Below are 25,533 nucleotides of genomic sequence, written 5' to 3'. Positions count from 1 at the left end.
ATTTTCAGATTAAGTCCAAAAACGAATGCAGCATGCTTCTGTACAGCAAACAGCAACCCCAACTCACAGTGCAGACTTGCTCATTGAGAGTTAGAAAATCCGCCACCGACTTAATTGATGACAAAATGGGTATCCAGACATAAAAGTATCCATCATATAAAAGGATTGACGTGTTTCTGCCCCAACCTTAGGGCCTTAGTCAAGTCGGTGCTGGATTTTCTAACTCTCTGATGTTTGTCTACGGTATGTACAGTGTATATCCTAGCATAGACTATTGCACCTGTCCCATTGGACATTATATTTACGGGTTGCAGCACCACAAGTTTTCCTTTTCTAGACTTGCTCATATCACTGATGCTCACAAAGTATTCTACAAATCTTTCAAGAAGAGCAGCGCGGGCCCCAAGGTCACGTGATCTTCAACACCAAACTTCTCCAGAGCTTCCGCCATCTTCTCTTCACTGAGACTCAGACCATAGAGAACATTGTACCTGTGAAGGATCTGCCGGGCTCTCTCTTTTTCCACCAGACCTATGGAGAACATCAACTGTAAATTTAGAACAATGCAGAGGCACCTTGTCACCACACTTAAGCAACTTTTTCATTTAAGATCTACAAACTCCCCTTCCCTTCAATTATGCTACATGCGAGCTACTTTCAGGTTTGGGTACTTAGGCCATCTTAAAAGGCTATACCAGCACAAAACCATTATAGTTTCCTTTTTAAAAAAAAGTCTAACTAGTTTTTATTAGGAATTAAAATTAGTCAGGTAAAACAATGAAATAAAAAGACAGCTTTTGCTGCCATACTAATGCCACGTACACACGGTTGAAATTTCTGACAGAAAAAGTCAGATGGGAGCTTTTGGTATGCCCCATCGGACTTTTTCTGTCGGCATTTCCGATGGACTTAGATAGAGAACATGCTCTAAATTTTTACGTCGGAAATGCCGACGGAGCTTGTCCTGTCGGCAAGTCTGACGGTGTGCACACGGCATTACTTTCAACCTGCAGCTGTTCCTGCAGTATGTCTTTTCCGCTGCTACTGTAGATGCTGCCAGTCTTCTGGGATAAATGATGGCCACTGCAGGCTGTCCTGGCCCCACCCCCTATGGGGATGTCAAATCGCTGGCCTAGACTCAGATTATTAGTGCCATGAATGGTACTCTTATGTCATTACATGTGTGCTGTTCAGTACAGAAGTAAGGACCCCTCCCCTCATCACCTCCAGGGAGGTTGAGTAAGGGCTAATAGAGTATTTTTTGGAGGGAGGTACCTTAAAACTTCTGCTTTAGATCTAACTTCACCATTCGAGTTACCCACTGGCTTCTTACACTTTTTAAGAGCCCCCAATGTCAATATTACCCTATAGTAGTCTTTATCTCCTCTCCAAGGAAGTTTGGCACCATCTTTAGACTTTGCAATGCCTTCAACAGCTGGGTGGAGTTCTGAAGAAGATATATTAGTCATGGTCCTTAGAGCGAGCCAGTAGACATATACATTTAGGGCCAGTTCACACCACATGCAGTCCAGTGCGTTTTTTTTTTTCTGCTTCAAAAACGCATGGAAGGTAGGTTATATGGTTTTTAATGGCATAGTTCACACCAGTGCAGTCAGTTCCAGTGCGTTCCAGATGCGGTCAAATGCATCAAAAACGCACCGGAAAACACACCCAAATGCACCAAAAATGCACTGGAATGCACATGTCCTTATTTTAGGTTAAGGGAAAAATGCACTGGACTGCATCAAAAACATACATGCAGAAAAGCATCTGGCCTGTATTTCTATGGTGTGAACTGGCCCTTAAAGGGGATGTAAAGGCTTGCTTTACATCCCCTTTAAGGAACAGTGACACCATCATTAGGCCTTCAGAAGATGGACAGTATGGGTGGGGTCCTGTGTGGTGGTGCAGTGGCAACAATATTGGAGGCATATTAAGTGACTAGGCTGGAGCGTTGTCACCCACTCCAAAGCTATGTCCATTAGGATGCAGCGGCTGCATGGAAAAAGTCACTCCTCCCAACTTGACACTGTCTGATTGTTGGGAAGCACACCTGCCTGGCTGTCAAATTGAGAGCAACGGCTTTATCTGTGCAGCCACTGCGCCCCTATTGACATGATTGGGCCTGCTTGCATATGTATGTACAGGACACCTGTGCACCCATGTGCGTCCAAACATGGCCCTCACAAGGGGTGTAAACTTAAGTATGCCCGTATGAACGAGGCTTAACAAGCAGTATATGCTTACAGGTGGATGATGACTGATCCATGTGTTACTGCTCACCAAGCCAAAGGGCTGGTAGGGTGTTCTAGAACAAGCTGCGCTGCTGCTGAGTGGGTCTGCACTGATGGAGGGGGGTCTGCACTGTGGGGGTCTATACTGATAGATGGGGGGACCGCACTGAGGGGGGTCTGTATTGAGGAAGAGGAGTCTGTACTGAGGGCGTCTATGCTGATGAGGGGGGTCTACACTGAATGAATGAATGAATGAATGAATGATTTGTAAAGCGCAGCAAATGCGAACTGAATCGCCTCAAGGCGCTGAGGTACATTCTCTGTTGTCAGCTTGTTAGAAGAGGAAGGTCTTTAGTTTTTTCCTGAAGGCCTGGTGGTTTTCTTCCATGCGGATGTTGGTAGGAAGAGCATTCCATAGTCGGGGTCCTTGGACTGCGAATCTTCGTTCTCCCTTTGCTTTGTAGCGGTATTTGGGAATGATAAGGAGGTTTTGGTTGGCTGATCGAAGACTGCAATTCGGTGTGTAGTGTTTTATTTTCTCCCGGAGATATAGCGGAGCATTTCCTTGTATACATTTGTGGGTGAGGCAGAGGGTCTTGGAAGTGAACCGATTCTTCACGGTTAGCCAGTGTAGCCTCTTTAGGGATGAGGAGATGGATTCCCAGGGTTTTTTTCCTGTTAACAGTCTTGCCGCCGTGAGGGGGTCTAAACTGATGGAGGGGGTCTGTACTTAGTGGGGGGGGGGTCTGTACTGAGGGAGGAGGATCTATACTGCTGAAGGGGCAGTCTGTACTTAGTGGGGGGGGGGGGTTCTTTACTGAGGGAGGGGGGACCATAGTTGGTGGAGAGAGGGTGACACCATTTTTTTTCCGCATCGGGTGACACCAGCTGTAGTGATGCCACTGGCTTTTGTCTCTGCAGAAATTTAACTTTAATGTACAGGAGAGGGGTTAACTATATACAGGAGGAGGGGGGGGGTAACTATATACAGAAGGGGGTTAGCTATATACAGGAGGAGGGGGGTTAGCTATATACAGGAGGGAGGGGTTAGCTATATACAGGAGGAGGGGGGGTTAGCTATATACAGGAGGAGGGGGGTTAACTATATACAGGAGGAGGGGGGTTAGCTATATACAGGAGGAGGGGGGCTAACTATATACAGGAGGGGGAGGGTTACCTATATACAGGAGGGGGAGGGTTAACTATATACAGGAGGGGGGTTAACTATATACAGGAGGGGGTAAACTATTTACAGGAGGGGGGGTTAACTATGTACAGGAGGGGTTACTATGTACAGTGGGGGGAACTATGTACATGGGGGATAGTATGTACGGGGGGGTAACTATGCACAGGGGGGTAACTATGTAGAGGGGGGTAACTATGTACAGGGGGGGTAACTATGGCTCTGCCTGGGACACTGATTTAAGGACTGGGGCTGGGAACACTGGTGTAAAGACTGACTCTGCTGGTGGCACCTGATACAAGGACAGACTCTGCTGGGGACACCTGATGCAAGGAGGGACTCTGCCGGGGGCACCTGATACAAGGAGGGACTCTGCTGGGGGCACCTGATGCAAGGAGGGACTCTGACGGGGGCACCTGATGCAAAGAGGGACTCTGCCGGGGGCACCTGATACAAGGACAGACTCTGCTGGGGACACCTGATGCAAGGACGGACTCTGCTGGGGACACCTGTTGCAAGGACAGGCTCTGCTGGGGGCACCTGATGCAAGGAAGGACTCTGCTGGTGGCAGGCGACGTGGCTAGTGACACGCTCAGGGATCCCACTGATTCGGCATTATGGTGAGTTGAATGATTTCATTTTATATTACAATGTAATAATAGAAATAATGCACTTCAATCATCCTGACACCATAACAACCATGGTGCCGGGATGATTGAAGCGCTAACACCAGGTGTATCTTTATCTGCTAATTGTTAAACTTTCTAGAATACACATATTTCTATTGTTGTGTAGGATCTGGGCCTCCTGTCCCTCCATTCCTCTCTCCCCCTTTCCCTCTCCTTCCCTCATTCATCTCAGATTCTAACCACACCCCCTTTGAGCCATGCCCATTTAAGCCACGCCCACTATTTCACGTAAACCACGCCAATGCTTCGCCGCTGGTGCGCTGTGCGCGTCACATTTTTCTTTTTTATTGCTGTGCCACACCTACAAATGCATGCCCCGCCTCCTAATTATGATATTGCTCCGCCTACAGCCAAAAAAAGTGTCCCACAAATGTATTTCAACAGCGTGTTTAGCTGCTCATCTGCAGGTTCACTTTAAAGCGGAACTGAATTAAAAAGATAAAACACTGGAAACAGGCAGACTCAACAGGAGTGCTCTTTTTTGCAGAAGAGACTACAGTATTTCTCAGTGCACACACCCACAATATGGTGGTGTGAACCAGACAGGTAGACAGGGCATTTTGCCATGTCTTGCGGTAGGACTGCGCTGGAATAGCCTCCCAATGCAGTCCTACAATATCTGTTGTGAATGTAAAACTAAAGCTGAACTGGTATGGATTTTTTTTCACCATCACATTGGTTCAGCTTGGGTCAAGGTGGTTGTACATATTCCATAGTGTGGGACAGCTGTGGAAGCAGGGATTCACTATAGTTGTCCCCGCTGCCACAGTGATCGCTACAGTCTTCTGTGCTTGTACGGCATAACCGCCATTTACAGAATGCCTCATATTTTTTCCGATGCACTGACTGGAGGTGGTGGAGAGCATGATATCACTGCTCCGCCTCTGCACCTTGTCCAATCAGAGAATGCTTTGCATTCACTGAGAAAATTTGAATGATGCCCGTGCCCAGCAGTTGACCTCCTGTGTTGACAATGCAAGAGGGAACCGGCTTGGCATGGGATCGGGAGGCTAGTGGAGATTCCTGAAGTGGCAGTGTCTACTATAGGGATTTACAGCTTCTAGAAGGATTCTACAGGTATGGTTTAATACATAATTACATTGGTCGAGCTTAGACTAATGTAACCATTATCCATACCCGGAATTCCTTTTAATGACTTGCTCCATGCTGTAATGAATGAGGCATTGGAGGAAGCACACATCTATAATGTTAATAACACTGGATGTGAAGTGAATATATTACCGGTGTCTTTTATCTGACACAGCCATAGAACATTCTCCAGCTTCTTGAATCGATCTATCCATGCTCCTGGCTCCCAACTTCTCTCTTCAAAAAGATGTAAAGCGGGCTCGGACACAGGCCTGGAGCCCTGCAAAGGGGCCATTGCACTGGCCACGTGGGAACATTCTGATGTTAGACTCTGTGAAATATCATGAAAATTAAAATCCACAAAAAAAAAATGATTTCCAAAAAAAAGGGACCATTTCCTGTCGCTAAAATTTTCTGTATTACACTATATTTCCACCCTAAAAATTGTGACATTGGGCTGCAATTAGTTCTGCAACTGCCTCCTAACACTTTCCTGACTTCTGCCTGATCTTGATGTGCTTCTGAAAGCACACTTTTTTCTTTGTGTGCTCAGACCCTTTACAGGCCCTGCAGGTTTGTGCCAGGTTCTATTCCCAAGTAGTGAGTGCCTGGCAGCCAGGCACACAGCAGCTCCCACACAATGCAATAACCCTATTGAGTATCTTTTTAAGGTTCAATGCTCGTTTAACTTGGATGGGGTGTAGGGAAGCTTTAGGATACTCCAGAATACACAAAATGTTCAGAGGACTCTCTCTCTCCATTCTGTCTACTTTCTTCAGGGGCATCCTCCCCCTCTAGAGGCACAGGCACTTCTGGGACCCCCGGCAGAGCAAATCCCACTTTGGTAGTACTAACACAGTCACACAAGGGGTTAACCAACAGTCACTGGGATCCCACTTTCAGGCCTCTACTCCACTGTGTCTCCAGATACTTGGATTGATCCTGTCCAGTATTGCCTAGACACTGTACTGTGAATCTCCAGGCCGGATTCTCTATGCACCTTCTTACTTGGCTCTGAACTGCCTCCAGGAAACTAGGCCCCCCCCCAGCCCTAGCATAGCTGGGACCTCAGTGAATTCAGCTGAGAAGAAGTAGCCCTTCCAGACTGGGATCTCTTCCACCAGGTCAAGAACCTTTCCCCTCCAGGCATTATGTAAGGCAGGCCACATGGGCAGGTGCAGCCTGAAGGGGTAGAAAGGTTGGTTGTCACGTCCTCCATGTTTTCCCATTAACTCGTTGGGCGCCAAGTACTGGGTCACATGGAAGGCCTGTGTGGGTTTTTCTGGGCTACGTTAGGCACATTTTACAAAATCATTTTACTGCACACATGTGAAATCCAGAAGTGAGGGGAGAGAAGAGCTGCAGATGTGCTTGTACTGGATCAAATGAGAGCTTAGGTAAGTATGGGGGGGGAGCTAATACCAAAGCCTAAACATTTTTTACTTTAATGCAAGGAATGCTGACAAAAATGTTTAGAGATTAGAACCCCTTTAACTCTTGAACTTTCGTACCTCTGTAGGGGATGGGAACCTGTGTGGTACAATCTGCTCCTGTTGCTTTGAGAGACAGAACTCTGGTAGAAGGAGTGCTGACAAAACCTCCCTTTCTGCTAGAGGAGCCAAAAAGACTAAATTTACCTCAACCTCACTGGCAACCTAACCTAGGAGAGTGCTGCATTTGTTTAGTGTTAGATGGCAAAAATTCAAATTCCTCTCTGTGACCTGAGGATTTTCCTTCACTTCCTGTACCTGTGACACCAGAATAAGCAATGAGGGAAGTAGTTGTCACTGAGACAAATAAAGAAAAATGGTCAAAAGTTCTAACCCTTTCCTATTCCACTATTATTGTTTGTGTCCCTGTTAGAGGCTCTAAAACAAGGCTCAACCATGCATTTTTAAAGCCCCCCAACTGCAAACATAACAAGCCTTTCCTGTTCTGGAGGTCCATATGATCACCAAAACTATTATTATTAAAGTTATAAATTAACTAAAATTAATAAAGTTTTTTTAGTTATACATCTTTTTATAAAGTCAACACTATATTATTTAGTTGGGATCTATATATCAATATTGCAATTGAATCAGGGTAAGAGTGTTTCCTGTTTTGCCATATGGTCTGCGCAATAACTAATTCCTGTTATGCAGTAGTGGAGGGGCGGGTTTAGAAAGTGGGCAGGATATATATGGAGATGGCTCAGTGTGATTCCCAGCTGCTGATGACGTCATGACAGATGACGAATTGCATGAGACTGGAACACACGTTGCGCTACATCACGTTTTGGTGGCATGCACGCTGACTCTGCTGTGGGTCTTGCGGCTTCCATCTCCTCCAGGCTGTGTCATTGCAGTTGTTCACAATCAGGAGTTGTCTTCATTTTTTTTTTATTGGCAAAGTTTATAGTCGTTGAGTTTTTTTTTAAATAAACCACCCTATGGTATTACACTACGAGGAGTCCGTCCTCTCTCATTTCTTTTTCCTACACCACTGGTGACACCCTGATTGGAGCGGCGTCCCATGCCAAGGTGGAGGGAACTGGAGGATTCGTTTAAAGACCCCAGGTGGTTGGGTAGACCCCACAAGCCTACTGTACAGTCTTATGGCTGCACCATCTTTAATGCATCTTTTAGGGTGTGCCCCCCAAATATCTTGTTTGTCTATTGTATGGATTCTGACCAAATACCTTTGGGTGAGGAGCACCCCACTCCCTCATTAAGTACCTCTCATTAGTGTCCACTTGTGTCATGGGTGGAGACCTCAAGATTCTCCCATTTTAGAAGAGTGTATTGTTCTCATGGTTTAGAGAAGCAGGATCTCCCAATCTATGGATAGTGTAGGACCCACTAATCATGGGGTACTTTGTCACAGTAAGTGGGCTTAGCACCATATAGCAATATGGTGTGACCAAATCCCCATATTTTGTGATAATGTTTTTTTTTAAATGTTTAGGTGTTTTAAACTAGCCTTGCTGGAAGTAAATGTCTTTTTTGCATGTGTGCACTGTAATATTTTCTTCTACTGTACGGTCTTATGGCTGCACCATCTTTAATGCATCTTTTAGGGTGTGCCCCCCAAATATCTTGTTTGTTTGCGTGAGACTGGAACACACGTTGCGCTACATCACGTTTTGGTGGCATGCACGCTGACTCTGCTGTGGGTCTTTCGGCTTCCATCTCCTCCAGGCTGTGTCATTGCAGTTGTTCACAATCAGGAGTTGTCTTCATTTTTGTTTTTATTGCCAATGTTTATAGGCGTTGAGTTTTTTTTTAAATAAACCACCCTACGGTATTACACTACGAGCAGTCCGTCCTCTCTCATTACTTTTTCCTGCACCACTGGTGACACCCTGATTGGAGCCACGTCCCATGCCAAGGTGGAGGGAACTGGAGGATTCGTTTAAAGACCCCAGGTGGTTGGGTAGACCCCCACAAGCCTTCCTGATCCTTCCTGCCATAAGGTAGGAGGATCAACATCATCTGGTGAGTGGACATCTATACTATATTTGTTTGTATGACCCACGGGGGAAGCTTTTATCTGAACCACACAGGATATCTGTTTTGGACTTTTTTCATTTGTGTGTTTCTTTGGGATATTGGATGATCTATATATACAATCATATCTATTATTGTTTTTGTTCCCATTATTTAATTTACCATTTTATTTAGTCCAGTATTACTTCACTAGATTTTTTTTAACCATTCACTTGCCTGTTACGGTAATGGAATTTATTAATTTTTCATTCCATGTTTAATTAATTTCATTGATCAATCACATCTATATACGTATGTAGCAATATGGACTGTTACCAGAAAGCTTCATACCTTTCAGTGTTCTAAACTTTGTTTGTCCCTGTGATTATCCGTGCAGCCAGTGACCTCATATCAATGTGCTAACAGAGTGAGTTATGGGGCGTATAGTCCTCTTTGAATCTGCTGCTATGCATCCATGTAACCTAAGACTACAAATCCCAGGGACCCTTGCAGTGGCCTGAAGGATGTTGGGAGAGATGATACAAGGGAGCTGAGAAGCCCGCACATGCTCTCTTCCTCCTGGGCCTGATGCAAGACGGACCTCTCTGTATGACAGAGAGAGAGAGTGGTCGCGGCCTACCACGTGGAACGTTACTCCCACCATGAGGCCTAAGAGGCCTACTCCTGTTACCCACTGTTGGACATCCTGTTACTAGCATCACTTACAGCACCTATCCATCAGTGCGGACATGTGGGGAACGTCACGACTGTGTTCCTGTCTAGAAGACCTCGGATCAATTGGGTCGTTGGTGGGAGACAAAGCTGCTCAATCTTTATCTATTCACTACCACCAGTACAGAACACCGTGCACACACATCTTTACCCAAGAACACTTTACTGCATTGCTGGAACACTGTGCTCAGATGCCTTAGGCCTTCACCATTCTGAACCTTTTGTTTCCTCTACAACCAAATGGATTACAGTTAACGAGCTCCAACTAGCTAGTGAAGAATAACAGATCTGCAACGTGGAACTCTATTGCCATCACTTATAATATATATATATATATATATATATATATATATATATATATATATATATATATATTATAAATAAAAAACAAGCGGGAGATCAGCTTTCATTAGAATAGCATAGGCTGACTAGATTACAACTATCTAAGTCTGGCCACATATGTAGTTAACTGAAACATCTGAAACATCCACTAGGAGGTGACTTTGGATCTGAATATAGTGTATATAGTATTATCCATCGTTTAACCACTGTTGTGTCTCCTGGAGTAATCTGTTTGCTGAATTGGTGCGGTTATCCCAGCCCAGCGGATCTATTCCTTCCTTTTTGTGAAATAACTTTTCCAATTTGGGTTCAAGTAAAATATTTTAGAACCTTATACTATTGAGTTGTTTGATTCTTGCTTTATAGTGTTAACAGGATGTCTGAACGAAGAGTGTCAGGTGGGTTGGAAGGTTTACTTGGTCATGGCCGTGCAGATGAGCAGGTAATTCTCAGCAGTCCCCAAGGAGGCCATGCTACATGCACACAAGTCAGTACTTGTATTCCTCATCCACATATATCATTTTTATTTTATTTTTTACTTATATCTACCTATGTTAATTACTCATTGGTAGAAGGGCAAGCACTGTTTTTTGCACAGTAGTTTGTGTACAAGTTTTTAAATTTTTCCTGTTCTGGTGACCACTCAAAATTTTGTATTTCCTTTCACTTTTGGTGATAATGGTTACCAGGACAAATAGGGAGGGTGAATCTTCCTAGCATTGACACAAACAGCAATAAAAACCCGACAGGGGTTATAATCCCTCTCCACCAAAGCCAAAACAGTTTTGGGTTATTCTTTAAAACGTGGCAAAAACTATAACCCTAGCCCAAAAGTTTTAGGTGAAGTTGGACTTTAACAACTTAAAGCAGAGCTTCACCCAAAAGGGGAAGTTCCCCTTTAAGCACTCTTACCCCCCAAATATGCCACATTTGGCATGTCATTTTTTGTGGGGGGGAGGGAGCAGGTACCTAGTTTTGACAGTTGCCTGCTCCCACTTCCGCTCAAGGCGGCTCGAGCAGAAGTTCTCCTCTCCCCTTCCCTCCTTGCATTCTTCTGGGACATGTCACAGGCCCCAGAAGATTGCCAGACCAATGGGGAGGCGCTGCACGACTCCCATTGGCGTTGCTATGGGGCAGGGGGCCACACTGGGTGACACCCACCGCTACACACTGTACATAGCTTCTGCTTGCAGAGCTGCAGCGGAGCGAACAAGGCACCAAGCCGTGCGGCTCCTCCTGTAACACCCCCCCCCCCCCGTCTTAAGCTGTCCCTCAGATCTCTAATATCTCTGAAGGCAGCCGGAGTTGGTGGACGGAGCTGGGGGTGTGGCTGCCTCCTCCACTCCTCCCACAGACTCCTTCACTGGATCTGGCTGATCTGCAACTGGAGTAGAAAAAGGTGAGAACACAGCAGCCCCCGGGTGTCTTCATCTCCAGGCATGCTGTAAGTTACTGCACACAGTCTGTCTCTACATAGAGTCCTAACCTGCCCTATGCCACCGCAACCTGCCCTATACCACCCTAACCTGCCCTATACCACCATATACTATCATTTACAGGGGCTGTTTGGGGGTGCGCCCCGTGACTGTGCGCTGCCTGCAGGGTTCTGGGCAGGATAGACAGGAGGGAGGTGACACCATGTTTTGCCGCACCAGGTGACACCAACACTAGTGACGCCACTGGCGACTCCCGCACGGGCAATGCACACCCGGCTGTGAAGCCGCAAGCTGTCACAGCCGGGTGCCCACACTTGCAATGCCGGTGCCCTGCTCCTCTCCCCCTTTTTCCATCCCCCCCTCACCACCACTTTTATTGGCAGTTTAGGGCCTTACAGGCAGGACTTGGATGTAAATTCCTAGGGTGTATTTTCTATGCCCTGCTCCTCTCTCCCTGCTTCTAGCACACACACACACACACCGCTTTTATTCAGTTCAGGGCTTACAACCAGGACTTGGTTCTAACAGATACTCCCTAAAAAGTTCCTAGGGCGTATTTCTGTACCCTGCTCCCTTCCCTTGTATCCACGCTCCCTCCCCACCGCTTTTATTGGCATTTTGGGGCTTACAGCTGGGGGTTAGATGTGACAGATACACCCTATAAAGTTCCTGGAGTGTATCCTGCTCCTTTCCCCTGCTTCCTCTCCCCCTCCCCGATGCTTTTATTGGCAGTTCAGGGCTTACAGCTGGGACTTGGATTTAACAGATGCACCCTAAAAAATTTCTATGGCATATCTTCTATTCCCTGCTCCTCTCCCCCTGTTTCCACTCCCCCTGACACGACACATTTTTGGCAGTTCAGGGCTGATATCTGGGACCTTCTATGTCAGAGAGAAAAGCAAGAAAAATCACTTTTACTGGACACAGACATTAACAAAACTTGTAGTCACCAGGACAGGAAGTGAAGTGAAATCTACCCAACGAGGACACAGCAATAAAAACCTGAAATGGGTTATGACTAAGAATAGGGCTTGGGCGTGTTTAGATCAAAACCATCAGGAAGCTGGCACTGCACACAGCCAATCATAGGCAGCGTGTGTATGTGCAGCTGCTGGTCGGGAAATATAAAACTGACTAGGATTGGTGGTGTGCAATGACGGCTTCCTGGCGGGTTCGATCTAGTTATGACTCTTCTTAATGCTAATCTAGCACCCTTATTTTTAGGCAGGGTTGCTATTAAATTTATTTGCCAAGTGATAGTTGCCTTGGCCAATTGTTAGGAGGTCAATTGATTTTGCTCTAATTCTGGAATTGCTATACTTCTCTCTTCTGTCACTGGATGGCCAGGTGTCTGGTGACATTAGATAAGACAAGGGCATTGCAAGGACAGACAGGAATGAATTGGGTTTCTTGGCCAATGGGCAGAGATTTTCTTGGGTCCCTTGGCCTGCTGGGAGAACCCATTTATTTGAGTGGAGTCAGGTGATCGGGGTTCTGTGCCACCTGGACAGCTGTCTGGGTGGACGTGTGTCGTATTGCCCCAGGCTGCTAGGCCAGAAACCTAAGACATATCATGGGGACATCTGGCTGCTAGGCTATCTGAGAGCCTATCCAGAAGTAGTGCAGGAATTTGACTGCAGGCTTGTAGTCCAACCAGAAGTAACGGTTCCGCTGGTTGGGGAACCAGTTGTGGTCAGAGGTAGAGCGGAAGCTGTCGCCACAAAGGGACCATCCACCTTGCTACCAGAGACCACAGTGAGTGAGCTGAGGCCAGTACCAGAGCAGACTTCTCGCCAGCCGGGGACAGTGAAGAAGTAGGAAAGCATCAGTAAGTGTCAAGTCAGGGACCCAGCGGGACAGCAGAGGTGACGCTTGTGGAGTGTCAATCCAAGGATCTAACGTGTCAGCAGGGGTGAAGTTTGAGGAGTATCTGTGAGTGCCGAGCCAGGGACCCAGCAGTGAAGCGGGGTTGATGCTTGAGGAAGATACTGAGTGCTACAGTGAAAGACCTCAGGGGACCCAGTGGCTAGTGGATCTGAAGTCTAGTGAGAGAGACTGAGAGCTTGTTGAGTGAAGACCCACAGTGAGTGAGTGTGGGGTAAAGAGAACTGTTTGTGTTGCAGCTAGTTGAATACCTTTACCGTTAGTAACGGCTACAAGATTGTTGCCATAGGAGACAGTTGTCCTACCTATACAGAAGTGATGTCCAGCTGGAGGTCTTCACCTGTATAGCTGTCTTCCTATAGAAGTATCGGAGTCTGCCAATTAACATTGCATATACCTAAGGGTGTCCTTGCCCTAATCCTCTCTCCTCTCAGTTCTGTTTAAGAGACAATAAATCTCTTTGCATTCAAAAAGTGTCTGGCGTCCACCTGTTCATTTTGCATTACATCCACCATGCCTTGTAGCCCACTCTACACTGAAGGATGTCAGCTGCCCTTAACTCTGAAGGTCAACATTGGGCTTCAGGGGCCCCGGGACTTTGCTACACTAACAAAATAAATAATATGCTATGGCTGAAAATAAGCTTTAAGAATAAGTCAGCGAAGATAGATGGACTCACCGAGTGCTGTGGGCTCACTTGGATTTCAGGATCCTTACTGTATACGGGTAGATCTTCTGTGGCTTGTAAATTAGGGGAAAGAAAAGGACTGTTAGCATTGACAATGCACTGTACAATCTGACTGTATAATCTTCTTTAGATGTATCATCAACTATGTAGGGCCCTGTGGATATTTGTTCCACCACAAATGACTTGTCAGACTGCTGCCGTGTGCACCTAGCCCTTATATCATTATTTTATATTACATCCACAATTAGGATGTAATATGAAACATGGTAACATTTTCTAACCCCCACCCTTAAACTGCCCCCACTTACCTGAATCACAGGGGTACTTTGCTGCCATGAGTTTTGTCCCAAAGAATGGCATTGCAGCAGGCTTGCAAAAAAGATGCGAGTTTATGTGCATTGCGGGAACACGCTCAATTCACACATGCGCTAACTTAAAATGATAGCATATCATAAATTCAGAAACCAGATGCCAACCCTCGAACCCTTTAGGTCCGAATGGATGACATGTTCAGGCCCCCTTCCTCAGAGCTAGAGCTGGCATCGGGTTTCTGTGTTTATAATACGCTAGCATTTTAATCTGGTTCTGAGTATCTTTACCTTTTTAATAGACAATGCACTAGGTGTGTGTCCCCTTTTGTTTTGTAATCTGAAGAGGACTGCAGTGCTGCAATTATCAGTCTGGGTTGCACAGCAGTCATATAAATTTGTGAACTTTATGGCCAGCTTCTCTGTGGTTTTTAGTGCTAAGGTGTCAAGCTTGCATTGTTCCTAATCAGAAGATTGACCCCACCTAGCGGGTCCTGTGGCTTGGTTTAGAGTGGCCCCTGGGCCTATGAAGGATGTTTTTTGTGTTTTGAGGAAGCAACATCCTGAGTGAGTAATACATTTTGCTAAATAGACTGTAACAAATGGGAAGTGTTCTGCACTTGTGTAATCAATGAATGGAAAGTTAAAGCGGAACTAAACAAATTGATTTAACAGTTTCAAAAAACAGTTACATTCCCGGCATGCCAGCAATGTAACTGTCACATTTGCCTGTGCTCCTAACTAAACTGTTAAACCATGAAACAGCTGGTGTCATGAATGATCACATGCGCCGCACCATGGCAGTTGCAGATCAAGCACAGAAAAAGATGGCATCTTCCTTGACTGAAAAGAACAGGAGGGTTTAGTTCCACTTTAAAGTAGAACTTTACCCATAACAACTTGATAAAAAATAATGTTCTTTAGCAAGACACATACATTCTACAATAATAATTATGCTACCAAAATTAGTATGTGCTGTAAATTGCCTCCAGCAGTGTTCCTGTTTGTGCTGAGGCTGCTATTTTGTTGAAGCCCAGAGCCCCAGCTGTAAATCATAAAGTGGAACTAAACCCATCAATTTACCAGTTTCAAAAAACTGTTTGATTTGATTGTGTCCTCAACCAAACTGTCAGAATATCAAATGGCTGATGTAATAACTGATAATATGTACGGCACCATGGCAGTTGCAGTTTAAACAGAAGCAGCTTCCTTGGCTGTAAAGGATAGGGGGGTTTAATTCCGCTTTAAGGCTGTCAGCAAATCTGCCTCTACAGAGCAGGGTGAGACAGTGTATTACTTGATTTTAAACAGTATAGGGATTTTTTTATGTTTTACGTAGCTATACCTGCAAAAGGGGCCAGCCTGAAGTGATCTAGCACGACTTCATTTTCTGACTAAAGTTCAACTTTAATTAAAAAAAAAAAGGGAGAGTATTCTGTAATATGAGCTTCTATCAGTGAGACATATACTGTGAACTGTACTGCAAAGTGCCTGTAACTGAAGAATTGTGCTGGAGTGACGTTTATGCTGTAAAGCAGTGAAAACCCACCTTATCTGGACATTTATTTATTCCAGGTAACAGGCTTCGGGCCAGGAGAAGGTGACACAATATGGAGGTGTCCCATGCAGGAAGAAGCAGGACTGGTTCAGGGTCCACATGGCACCAACAGCTAATAGATATGGCCCCTCCATACACACATTAACAGTACAGGGGAAGCCACAGAGCATGCTGGGAATCCAGGAAGTTGATGAAAGAGATAGCCAGCAGACAGGCAGAACTCACAACATGAAAGGGGAAAGCCTGGATTGGATTGTCAAAATAACTATTGTTTGTATTGCTTATGGGGTTTGTCTACATTTGCGGTTATTGAGCCATGGTTTTATTGTCCCCTGGCTGCCCCTGAAATCAAACATAGAGGAAAGGTTCAAACGACTGGCAAATGCCCCCACCTATAACTGGCCTTAGCAGCAAGGAGCACATGAAAGGGTGACACATGTCATACAAAACCAAAGAAAATTCCCAGCTCAAATTACGGACCAGCCTGCGACCAACCAAATTATCCTGTCTAACAGTATGCGTTAAATGCAGGGGTTGCACACAAACCCCTGTTTTTAACACATACTGTTAGACAGGATAATTTGGTTGGTTGCAGGCTGGTCAGTGAGTTGAGCTGGGAATTTTCTTTGGTTTTGTTTGACATAGAGGCACAGTTGTACAAATAAATTATACCCCCTGTAATGTGTGATGTGCGGTACTACCACCAACACAACCCTTGTGGGTTTTAAGGTAAGATGAGCTGTTGGTAGGAGGTAAAAATGTTCAGAAGTGGTCCGTCCCCCCCACCGGCAATGGCAGCAGACATGAGTGTTTACATGCCATGGTTGCTTTACATCTGCTGCAAAAACTATCCAACATGTCGCTATTGAAGGGCGTCAAGCCTGGCAAAGGCAACCTATTCAAGCTAATGGGGAAGTTCCTCAAACACCCCAAAACCATGTTCAGTGTGCATTTATTTGGCAAAAATTGGGTTAAAGCAGGCGATTGGGAGATGCCTCCTGAGCACCTGTCAATCGCCTCAAAAAAGCAATCTGATTGCTAATTGCTCTTCAGAGAAGTAGCAGGTTTAGGCACACAATTCAGTCTAGCCTAAGGCTTAAAACAGGCGTGAGAAGGCAAAATCTTGCCCTCTGAAAACTGGTTCAGTAAAGGCTGCCGCATATGTGAACAAGCCTTTACAATGCCGATGGTATAAAGTAGAAGTGTGTGTGTGCTGTGAAATACACTGATGCATTGGGGGTCCTCCCACATCTTGGTGAAGCCTCGCTTCCACCAGTGTGTAAGCAGGTGCAGTCTGTTTTCTACACTGCAGGTGATGCTCAATCACAGCGGCAGTGAGGAGGAACATGGTTCCTCTATGGCTTCCTGGGTCACAGGGGCATCTATCCGGTTGGATAGACAGTCCATGAGATCCTGGCAGCCATCCTGAGTCAGGCAGAGCCTATGTAAGACCCTGGCTTTTGGGTTTGGTGTGCATTTTAGCGTGTGGAAAGTGTAGGGACAGGCAACGTATCTGTCAGGGACAGTACTAGCAATAGGGAAAGCTTAGGGATCTGCCACTCTTCTTGGAAACCTTCCCACTTAGGCTCCGACCAGCCAGGTTGCATTACGCTCCACAAGACTGACGCTGTCAGCTCGGCTGAGACCTGCTTCGCTACACACTGCTGTCATCCGTGAGTGTTTCCGGCTGGGCTTCTTTTCGCTGGGCTTGTTGTGTACTGTTTTTCCTTGACTTCAATAAAAGTTCCATTATTTGCATCTGGACTGAGTGTGTGTTATTGCTGTGACCCAAAAAAGACAAGATTTAGGTGCCACCCAGGTAGACAGGTGAGAGGTAAAGTCCGAATAGACTGCTGTGAGTGAATGCAGGGACAGGGAGCTCGCCCTAGCTCCAAACTGCAGCAATGTCAAAGGAAAAGATCCATAAGCCGCACATCATGAAGCAGACCCATGTGTATGATGTGAGATGAACGGGAGCCTCAACCTAGACTTCAGTTAGACCATGCCCCAACACATTTCGCTCCACCCCTTTGCGCTTAATCATAGGGATTGTGCGGCTTATGGATCCTTTCCTGTGTGTTATTGCTGCTGCACCCACCCGCAAGTGTCCAAATTTCTATTGGCAAATAAAAAGCAGTGTTTTCAGAGAAGGAAGATCGGTAGGAGGCATGAGGCATCGCTGTTTCTCTTTACCTTCATTTTCCTGTGGTAAGGCTTGGCTGTGTTCTGTGCTGTGTAATAAATCCAAAATCTTCCTCCAACTGTAAAAAGTAAAAAAAAATGCCAGTCAGAAAAAATAATTATAACCACCCAAAGCTAGCATTTTTCACATGAACATGCAATAGATAATAAATAGGTGTGATGTGCAAATGGTGTTTAGAGGAGAAACCCTTGGATACATAAACCGTAAGAACTTTCCGAATTTTTCCTTGGTGAGCAAAGACGTCATCTTCCAGGAGAGGGATCAGCGATGACGGAGGGATAGACACTCCATGAGACTCACACACACTGAGAAACTATAGAAACACAGAGAAGGAAATTGCAGTTAAAGGAATTTTTTTCCCCAAACAGATAGATAGATAGATAGATAGATAGATAGATAGATAGATAGATAGATAGATAGATAGATAGATAGATAGATAGATAGATAGATAGATAGATAGATAGATAGATAGATAGATAGATAGATAGATAAAGCATGTCCTGACATCGGCTAGTACCTCAGAGACTGATAACAGATCACACAATGTTCGGTCTCTTCTCAGCAGACTTCCTCGGAAGGAATTTAAATTGGGAATTCTGCACATCATCTCTACCAGATGTGAAATTACATTTTCTTGACCCACAACAGGGCAGCTGCGGTAACACAAATACACACAAAGTGATTGTCATGAAACAGATTGGTGAACAGTAATGTTGGCTGTACACTGGTAGAAATTCTCTAGAAAATATTTATTTAATTGACATGGTGTGCGCTGTTTCAACTGTGAAGCAGTAAAGAAGGTAAACCCCTTTTATGGAGGGCAGACAGCAGGATCTTTTTGTTTATCAACACAGCAAATGTGTCATTTTATCCATGATCATGGATAAATCAAGGTAAATTGCTGTATAAATAGGTAGATCCTTCTTACAGGTTATAAACAAAGAATAAGAACTGTGCATCGCTGTTCCATCAGTGTGCTCTGGTATACCTTGGATGGAGCATTATCAGCACAGCAAAAGTGTCCTATCCATGATAGATAGATATTGCACATTATACTTCTGATCCATTCTCTTTACCGTCTATGTTGTATATTATATTTATGACCCCTTCACTATATAGTCTATGTTGTACATTATATTCCTAACCACTTCCTGTATAGTCTACGTTGTACAATAATCTCCACCAGTTTTTTGTTGCTGCCTGTGTACTCATTGCAGACTTCTACTCACTTCCTGTCCCAATGGAAACATTATCAATGGGACAGGTCAAGGATAATTTTTTTTTTTGCTTTATTATTTTAATTTTATTTTTATAATTTATAATTCAACAAGAAGACAGAAAACACCTCAAAGGGGACAGAAAATTCCAAAACATCAAGATGAGCACCAGCAGAGCCAGGAATTATGAACATGAGATCTTTGGGATATGGAAGAGGTATAAAAACCTATTGGATGCCACAACCCCACCCACCGGGTGGACTGGCCCTTTAAACAACAGGATAACACTTACCATTTAGAATTATCCGCAAGATATCGGACATATTTACTTCCAACAATCTTTACAATCATTTCAGGCATTTTTTCCCTGACGCAAGAAGGGTTTTTAAGGTGAGACATGACACATCCATGAATTTTCAATAATCCCCACTAATATAGACAGTTCTCACTACATCTGGACACCCGTCATATCTTCTCCATCTGTTACCTAGAATGTCAAAATAAGTCACATTGCTCAGAGAAATTATCATTTCTTGTTTCTCATATCACCAACAGCCATGGATTTTTAATTTGTCCATCCAAAAAGAGCCATCACAATCAAAATTTAGATTGTGAGCTCTTCTTAACAGGTGAATGTAATAAAGTTAAAGGCCATGTTTTGGTCCTTCAGGTGTTGAGAAGCTTTGGTTCCCAAATGCCTTCCCACAGTGGAAGTTACCACTTTTTTTTCAAATGCAATCTCTCATGAATAGGTCCCTCTGAACCCTCTTGTATTGGATTGGAATGTAACTGTACGGTCTTCCTAAGGCCTCATGTACACTGCTGCTGGTAAACAGACGTTCAGAGGCAGTTGGATGCTTTTTTCAACTGCCCCTGAACTCATCCAGTGTTATCTTATGTGTCCATGTACACAGGTTCGTTTAATGTCATTTTTTAAGCAGTTGCGTTTATAGGCTTTTCTTTGAAGGCAAAAAAATGAGTTCAGACGCCGAATTTTCCGACGTTTCAGATGCTAAACGCGGCGTGTAAACGCAGCAAAACGGACATTTTAAACGTGGGTTACTATCTGTTAAGTTAAATCATTCAGGAGAGATTGGAAAAACGTCCCATGTACATTAAGCCTTAAAGTGTAACTAAAGGCAAAGCTTTAGTTTTGGATAGAATGGAGAGAGTTTAGAACACCTGTCAAATTTTTATAGCTGTCTGTGTTCCTATTAGGGAGATTCAACCTCTCTATTTGTCCTGGTGATCAGTATCACTGAAAGTGAAAAAAAATCTCAAATTTTGGGTTGTCACTAGAGCAGAAATAGAGGGCAAATCTTTCAATGGGACACTAGTTCAGGTAGTGACAACTAGGGAATTCCTCACTTTGGAGGGATTTCATCTCACTTTCTGTTTTGGCTATGGGAGAGGAAGTGAAGTGAAATCTTAATAATAGCATAAACAAAAAAACAAAGAAAAACCCTGACAGGGGTTATAACACTCCCTTACGCTAACCAAAATGTAAAAAAAAAGTTTTGCATTTATATCTAATACAATTTTGTAAAACAATGCACAAAATGTTGATGCTAAATAAATCCTATATAATGTTAATATTTTACCTTCTGTCCGGCTTAACTGCTTACCGTCCACGTAACGCATATGTGCGGCAGGAAAGAGGTTGGGCTTTAAACACCCACAAGCTGCACAAATGCATCTATGGTCAGCCAAGGTTTCTTTGCTCCCAGCACAGGGACTGAGCTGTCATAGACATCTCCTGGTCCCTAGCAGCACTGAGATGCAAAAAAGGTGAAAACAAGTATTTCATTTGTAATAAATGACAATTGTTTATGATGCACAGTGCACAGAGCAAAGAAAGCTTTCATCTGTCTTTAATCTTCATAACTTCTTCTAATAAACCCCAATTAGGGATAACCTACAATAACTAACTCAATATTTCTTCAAAAGAAAAAAAAAATGACAAAACTAATCTCAAAACTCTTATTAATAAGCAAAGTATTAGTCTACATTTGCACTTGCGAATGTGCCAGACATTGTTTACATGTGAGAATCCAGTGGGGGTTCCCAGTGATTAGTTGCGGTAGGCAGCCCCATTGCAGAGAATGGGAGGCCGCAAACTCCCGCAGCTAATCGAGGCCGTAATCACTGTATAGCAATCACCTGAGAGTGATCAGCCCTGGATGGAGACAGTCTGCCTTTCATCCTTCCCTTTCATTTTAATTCCTCCCATATTTCCCTCCTTCCTTCTTTTCATATTTTCATTTCTTTCTTCTTGCCATATTTCCCTTTTTCTTTCTCCTTCCCTTTTTTTTCCCCTCCTTTCTTTCTCTCTCTCTCTTTTCCTAACAACTACCCACCTCACCTGAGATTATGCTTCTGGTGACTACGTCTGTTGGCAGGAAAAGCCCAGGCACCTATGGAATGTTCATTAATGTCTTACAGGATCCGTTTGTCACGTAAGAGTGATGGAGTCTGATTTCTTGTTACTATGTATGAGGCAAACACACACCCTGATAGCTGTCCACAGACTAGAGCCATGGTTTATCTTTTACATTCATTTCTGGGAAAGATACACAGCACTGCTCAGCTGGTGTTTGGCTTGGTAGGCGCTGTGTGTTTACTGTGCGCCAAAGAAACTTTACACGTCTTTTTTTTAAAACTGAACTACAGGTAGCTGTGAAAGATGCACATTAAAGCCAAAACTTGTATTTATTTTTTTCATTTTGGAAGGTTATAGAACCCATCTACAGTATGTAACCATTTTAGGGAGATTTCTCTTCATTTCCTGTCACATAGCCAAGACAGGAAGTCAAATTGAGGAAATCCCTGGTTGTCACTGATCTAGAGCAAGCTTTTCCAAACAGGGTGCTTTCTGGGTTCTTCAGGGCTTCCTTGGCAAAATGCCTAAAAATTGCCCCAAATTGCTCAAAAATTGTCAACAATCTAGAGGATGGCTCAAGCCTGTCTTTTTGTTACACAATGTCAAAGATTTTTATTGTGCAGCATTAAAACCTTGGGCCCCGCGTGGCCCAGCTAACCACCAATGACATCATAGGTTGATAAGAAGGAGGTCAGGCGCCTGAACATGTCCTTGTTTACCCCTTTCCGCAGCACTGGGGTCATGTTAGCTGATGGAGAGAAACTAAGGGAGAAGAGAAATGCTGAAATATTAGTCAGTACCAGTATGAAAGGTGTATTTGCTTTGGAGGAATAAATCACCTCTCTTGTTGGGTGTCCTATGTGTGTAGATGCTGCTGTGTTATGAAAAAATGTTTACCGTATATACTCAAGTATAAGCCGAGTTTTTCAGCACATTTTTTTGTGCTGAAATCGCCCCCCTCGGCTTATACTCGAGTCAAGCACTTTTCTGCAGCACAGAATGACATTTTCTGAACCGAATTTGGGGCCCCGTATCTCAGGGCCACTTGGTGCTAGGAACCCCAAAGTTGCAAACCCAGTGGAACTAGCACTACAACATATCCAAAGCTGGGGTTCCTAGCACCAAGTGGCCCCAAGATACGGGGCCCCAAATTTGGTTTGGAAAATGTCATTCTCTGCTGCAGAAAAGTGCTTGACATTTTCCGAACCGAATTTGGGGCCCTGTATCTCTGGGGCACTTGGCTTTGGCTCTGTTATAGTTCTAGTTCCATTGGGTTTGCACACCAAAATCTGGGGTTCCTAGCACCAAGTGGCCCTGAGATACAGGGCCCCAAATTCGGTTAGGAAAATGTCAAGCACTTTTCTGCAGCAGAGAATGACATTTTCCAAACCAAATTTGGGGCCCCGTATCTTGGGCCCCAAATGCGGTCAACTGTGTCCATCTGCAGCAATGTCATTTCAGGGCCCTTTGGGTCCAGAGACCCCAAATTTTGGGTGCAGCTAGGGGGCATCTAGGAACCCTTAACTACGAGTTTGAAGTTCGGGGGACCTATGGCTGAAAATGGGCACAGTGAGGCTGCAAATGGGCCTTATTGACCCTCTTTTCCACTTACAGTAGCTGCGCATTTCTCACCCTAGGCTTATACTCGAGTCAATAAGTTTTCCCAGTTTTTTGTGGTAAAATTAGGTGCCTCTGCTTGTATTCGGGTTGGCTTATACTCGAGTATATACAATATATATTTTTTTTATATATTAGAATGTAAAAAACAAGGGGGGTGCTTTTAGGTTGTGCAGAATTTCAACTTAAAAAAAACTTGAGAAACACTAATCTAGTGTACTTATTGGATGGTGTCCCCTCAAATCTTCTTCTGGTGACCACCCAAAAGCTGTTATTTTCTTTCACTATCAGGCCTGGTTCACACCTATGCATTTATTACTGCGTTTTCAATTTTGCAGAAACACACTACAGTCCATTTAACATGGTTTCCTATGGATGTAGTTCACATATGTGCATTTTGGGCCAAATACTTTTTTTCTGGTTTTTGGTTCCATAGACTTCAATGAATCAAAAACGTGTATTGAAAAATGCAAAATGCACCTGGGTTATGCAAACTGCAACCTGCATAGGTGTGAATCAGGCCTCAAGGAGAAATGGAGAGGATGAATCTCCCGAACGGGGGCATAGACAGCAATAATGAAAGAAAGGTGCCTCTAAGATCCGTATTAAAAATGTAATTGAGTGTACAAGGGGTTAAAAGCACTTACTAGATAGTTGAGTGTTAAAAGCATATAATCATGGAGTCCTCATCTGTATATCTGGGTCCGTCCTCAGTCCGCGGATAAAGAGCAGGGTGGAGCCGTCCAGCAGCTGTTGTTTTCTTCCATGCATGCGGGAGCGAGGAGGCAGTGAGATGGCCTGTGTTCCGGGTACACACTTGGACACACAAGGCTGATGGCGTCAGTGAGGAGGAGTGGGCGGTAACGCATTTCGGAGCATGAGCAACTCCTTCGTCAGACCACATACTCTACAGATGGGCTTAAGAGTGGTGTGGGGGAGGAGTAAAGGGATGAGTATGGGGTGAATGGTAAGTGTTTGATGGGACTAGGAATTGGTTACAGACGTGATGCGGGTACGACCAGAACGGCCATACACATGCAGATTAGATCATTAATGTTGTAAATGTTTGTAAACGTTTGGAGGTAATTGAAATATGGGACATTGGTGACATTGAAGTGATAATAGGATGTTATACAGGTTATACAAGTAATACAATATACGGTGATCCAGTATGGAGGATCGATGAATGATACTGGATAAAGCTAGTTACATGGTGTAGTTATATGGGGTATGTCAAGTGCGATAACCAAGCACAGTGGCTAATGACAGGTGGCAATTTTAAGATTTTATGAGGGGTCTCTATAGCAAGAGGTGCTAGATAAAGTAGCTTAGCATAGTCAAATGGTGAATGGTAATAGATGATGATTTTTATATATTTTTATAATATTTATAATTTTTATGGAAATCAACACCTTACTATAAACATCACCATAATTGACACACAGACAACAGACTCCGTCCCCTGCGACTATATACTATATACCATTATACACCATCTATAGCATGCACTACAAACCACTAGCCATTATGATATGCATCTGTTATCCCCCTACAGATTTTGTACTCCATATACAGTATGTCATTTTACAGTCGTCATCATCATAAAAATCATTATACATATTATAAAAATATATACAAATCATTATACCATTCACCAGTCGGCTATGCTAGGCTACTCCTAGCACCTTTTGCTATAGACACCCCTCATAAAATCTTACATGACTATGATGGACATTTTTTTGATTACTATCACTGTTTTCTAGGCATTGATATATGTAATTTTTTTATTTTGCAAATATTATATGCGGTTTGTTTATAGTGCTGCACTTTCTTGCATGGGTTTTTATTGCTGTCTGTGCCCCCATTGGGAAAATTCACCCTCTCTGTTTGCCCTAATTACTGTTATCATTGAAAGTGAAATAAAAATCCCAAATTTTGGATTCAGGATCAGGAATAGAGGGGAAATTTTACAGTGGGAACAACTGTGGGAACAACCTGGGATTTCCCTCACTCTTGAGGGATTTCCTCGCTTTTGCTATTTTGGCTATTGGATAGGAAGTAAAGGGAAATCTCCCCAATGGGACACAGATGGCAAAAAACTGAAAGGGGTAATAACCCTTCTTTACTCTATTTAAAGTGAAAAAAAGTTTTGCCTTGCTTCCTAGTTCTACTTTAAACTATGCTGCAGGCAATCAAGGTTTTTGTCATAATGTACATGTATGCACAGCGTATTTTCACATTGTGGCAAACTTACCTGCCAAAGCGCCCCACTTCAATTCTGCAATGGCCACCATGTCTCTCATTGTTGCATCACCACTGCCACTGACATCTTCACCCAGTTTTTTTCCAAGTTCAGATGTTTGGCCATCTTGATTAGTCAGAGAATTCATCCTGACACCCAACAGACTGAGCTCAGGTCATGCTTAGGTCAGTGTACATTCACATATTTTTCTCTTTTTTTGGAGACAAGACATACAGTCTTCTCTAACAAAAACCAACCTGCCAG

At 44.0% G+C, this 25,533-nt stretch overlaps 1 protein-coding gene across 3 annotated transcripts; it reads right to left on the bottom strand.

Moving 5' to 3' along the window:
- On the bottom strand, positions 1–21,767 carry LG01H1orf87 (linkage group 01 C1orf87 homolog). 3 transcript variants are annotated; one of them, XM_073624161.1, is made up of 8 exons: positions 21,388–21,767; positions 19,323–19,517; positions 18,331–18,466; positions 18,030–18,126; positions 17,804–17,872; positions 13,736–13,797; positions 5,349–5,526; positions 1–531 (listed from the first exon to the last, which is right to left on the bottom strand). In XM_073624161.1, the coding sequence occupies exons 2-8, from the start codon at positions 19,427–19,429 to the stop codon at positions 371–373; spliced, it is 810 nt and encodes a 269-aa protein (XP_073480262.1). In that variant the 5' UTR covers positions 19,430–19,517; positions 21,388–21,767; the 3' UTR covers positions 1–370. The 3 variants fall into 3 exon arrangements, with proteins under 3 accessions (XP_073480262.1, XP_073480201.1, XP_073480329.1); XM_073624100.1 differs by having other exon boundaries at positions 21,393–21,767; XM_073624228.1 differs by lacking the exon at positions 19,323–19,517 and having other exon boundaries at positions 21,393–21,766.
- Positions 21,768–25,533: the final 3,766 nt, after the last annotated feature.

The sequence above is a fragment of the Aquarana catesbeiana genome, linkage group LG01 (genome assembly GCF_042186555.1).
Source record: "Aquarana catesbeiana isolate 2022-GZ linkage group LG01, ASM4218655v1, whole genome shotgun sequence".
NCBI classification, from domain to species: Eukaryota; Metazoa; Chordata; class Amphibia; order Anura; family Ranidae; genus Aquarana; species Aquarana catesbeiana.
The sequence above is the reverse complement of the archived record's forward strand: the minus strand, read 5'-3'. Positions and strand labels throughout refer to the sequence as shown.

Excerpts from the sequence above, each read along its gene's own strand:
- LG01H1orf87 (XM_073624161.1), bottom strand. The coding sequence starts at position 19,429 with ATGTCTCACCTTAAAAACCCTTCTTGCGTCAGGGAAAAAATGCCTGAA. Across the intron at positions 18,467-19,322 it reads CTTGCGGATAATTCTAAATG|CTGCCCTGTTGTGGGTCAAG; the intron begins GTAAGTGTTATC and ends GTGTTACCGCAG. Across the intron at positions 17,873-18,029 it reads TGCTCACCAAGGAAAAATTC|GTTGGAGGAAGATTTTGGAT; the intron begins GGAAAGTTCTTA and ends TTACTTTTTACA.